Genomic DNA, 1,917 nt, shown 5'->3' with positions numbered 1-1,917 from the left:
CACACACAAACACAGATATTTTGGAAAACTGCATTTATAAACAAAATAATAAATAAATTAAACATAAAAAATTTTAATGAACTCAAATTAAATAACTAATAATATAATTTTATTCATATTAAAAATGATAAAAAAACTGAATATTTCAAAAAACGACGAAACATTTTAAATTTAACTAATGTCCATTTCTACCAATGTAGATTAAACATTAATCTCGTTTTAACTTTTTATATATAATCTTCTAGTTCTAACAAGTAAATTAACTTGATATTAAAATTGATCTGCATTGGACTTGTCTTTCTCAGTCGTGAAACATTATAAAGTTAAATCAGAAATAAGTATATACTTAAACTCAAAGGATTCAGAATATAAAACAAAATATTTTGTCATTTTCATACAAGAGACTGAAGTTAAGAACGAGGTGCAAGACTGTCCTGAAAATGATAGCGTACCTGGTGGTGAACTGTATATTGATGAGAATGCCGAAGAAAAGGAGCAGGAGTATCCAGATTCGATGGAAAAAGCAGATTACGGATCTCTATATGGCGCCAACCAATATTATAACAGGTATTTAAATATTAATTGTTGCGCGCTAGACATATAGTTCAGTGATTAAATGTCTCTTAATGAGATTAATTTTATTTTGAAAAATGGTTGTGATGAAAAGATATTTAATTTGCTGGAGTTATATATTTTATAATGATAAAATACAGAAGATATACTTGCTATATAAAATACTATCACATTATATCTTTTGATAATTCTTTTTAAAAGATCAGATTATAGTCTCATATAATCATCGAGCTGCATTTACGTATTACACATGTATAAAATCAATTTGACTTGCACATAAATAGATCTTTATTATCCAAAACAGTTAGTTTTTATCATGGCTTTTTCTCTTTCGTAGCCTATATAACTCGCCACCTTATGGATCAACGACAGCTTCGAAAAATGCATCGAGCTTGCAAAGCTCATATTTAAGCTCTTATACATCGTCAAGCTCGATGACGCAGTATCCGTCCTATGCCAGTTACAATAGCGGGACGACGACCTTCCCGAATATGGCGCAAAATATATCATCGGCTTCCCAGGTGAGAACGTGATTCATTCGATTTCTTGTTCCATTTTCAACATTGATTTTTTCCCAAATTACGAATAATTTTATTTCCTTTTCTTTCACAGAAATTAGATTATAGCGCTTACAGCAGTAGTTTATATGGAAACGACAGGGTACCGCTCCAGTATTCCGGATATTATCCTGTGCCCGGTTATCATGCGCCACCTACTTCATTCAATATCGGAAACATCAACTTCGCTGGTAATCTTTTAAATGTTACACCGCGGTTTCTTATTTCTTACAAAAGGTAAATGAAATTTCTTTTAAAAAAAAATAAACTAATTATAACAGCTACATAAACTATTGGACAGAGATACAAAATAAAACTTTTACATTCAAATCGTTTAATTGGATGGTGATTCAAGTTTAATTTTGAAAATTATATTTAAATATGTCGCGTTAACATTCTAAAATTTTAATATTTTGCCATAACAATTCAAACAAAAATTATCGGCATATTTAATTTTCCTTTATCAAATAGTCGCAATTAATGTTATTTTATATGTGTAAAAAGATTCGACCAAGTCGCTCACGTTGGACGCAACGACGCATGATGCAAACGATCTGACTGCACGGGAAACCACAAACATTGAAGGTAATATTATATATAATCTTTATATATATATATATATATATATATATATATATACTATATATATAGTACAACACACACACACACACACACACACACACACACACACACACACACACACACACACACACACGACTACGACCACACACGACCACGACGCACACACACGACACACGACACACACACACACGTACACAACTAACAC

The 1,917-nt window shown here is 30.9% G+C and overlaps 1 protein-coding gene across 1 annotated transcript in view; it reads left to right on the top strand.

Moving 5' to 3' along the window:
* The window catches only part of LOC105617382 (eyes absent homolog 4), a 10,794-nt gene that overhangs the window by 6,671 nt on the left and 2,206 nt on the right, over nt 1-1,917 (top strand). Inside the window, exons 2-5 of the mRNA XM_012198938.1 lie at nt 402-567; nt 911-1,094; nt 1,186-1,321; nt 1,635-1,715. Of these exons, the coding sequence (XP_012054328.1) occupies nt 402-567; nt 911-1,094; nt 1,186-1,321; nt 1,635-1,715 (567 nt within the window). The remainder of the gene's footprint in view (nt 1-401; nt 568-910; nt 1,095-1,185; nt 1,322-1,634; nt 1,716-1,917) is intronic.

This window comes from Atta cephalotes (assembly GCF_000143395.1).
Source record: "Atta cephalotes unplaced genomic scaffold scaffold00012, whole genome shotgun sequence".
Taxonomy (NCBI): Eukaryota; Metazoa; Arthropoda; class Insecta; order Hymenoptera; family Formicidae; genus Atta; species Atta cephalotes.
This window is presented reverse-complemented; position numbering and strand designations above follow the sequence as displayed.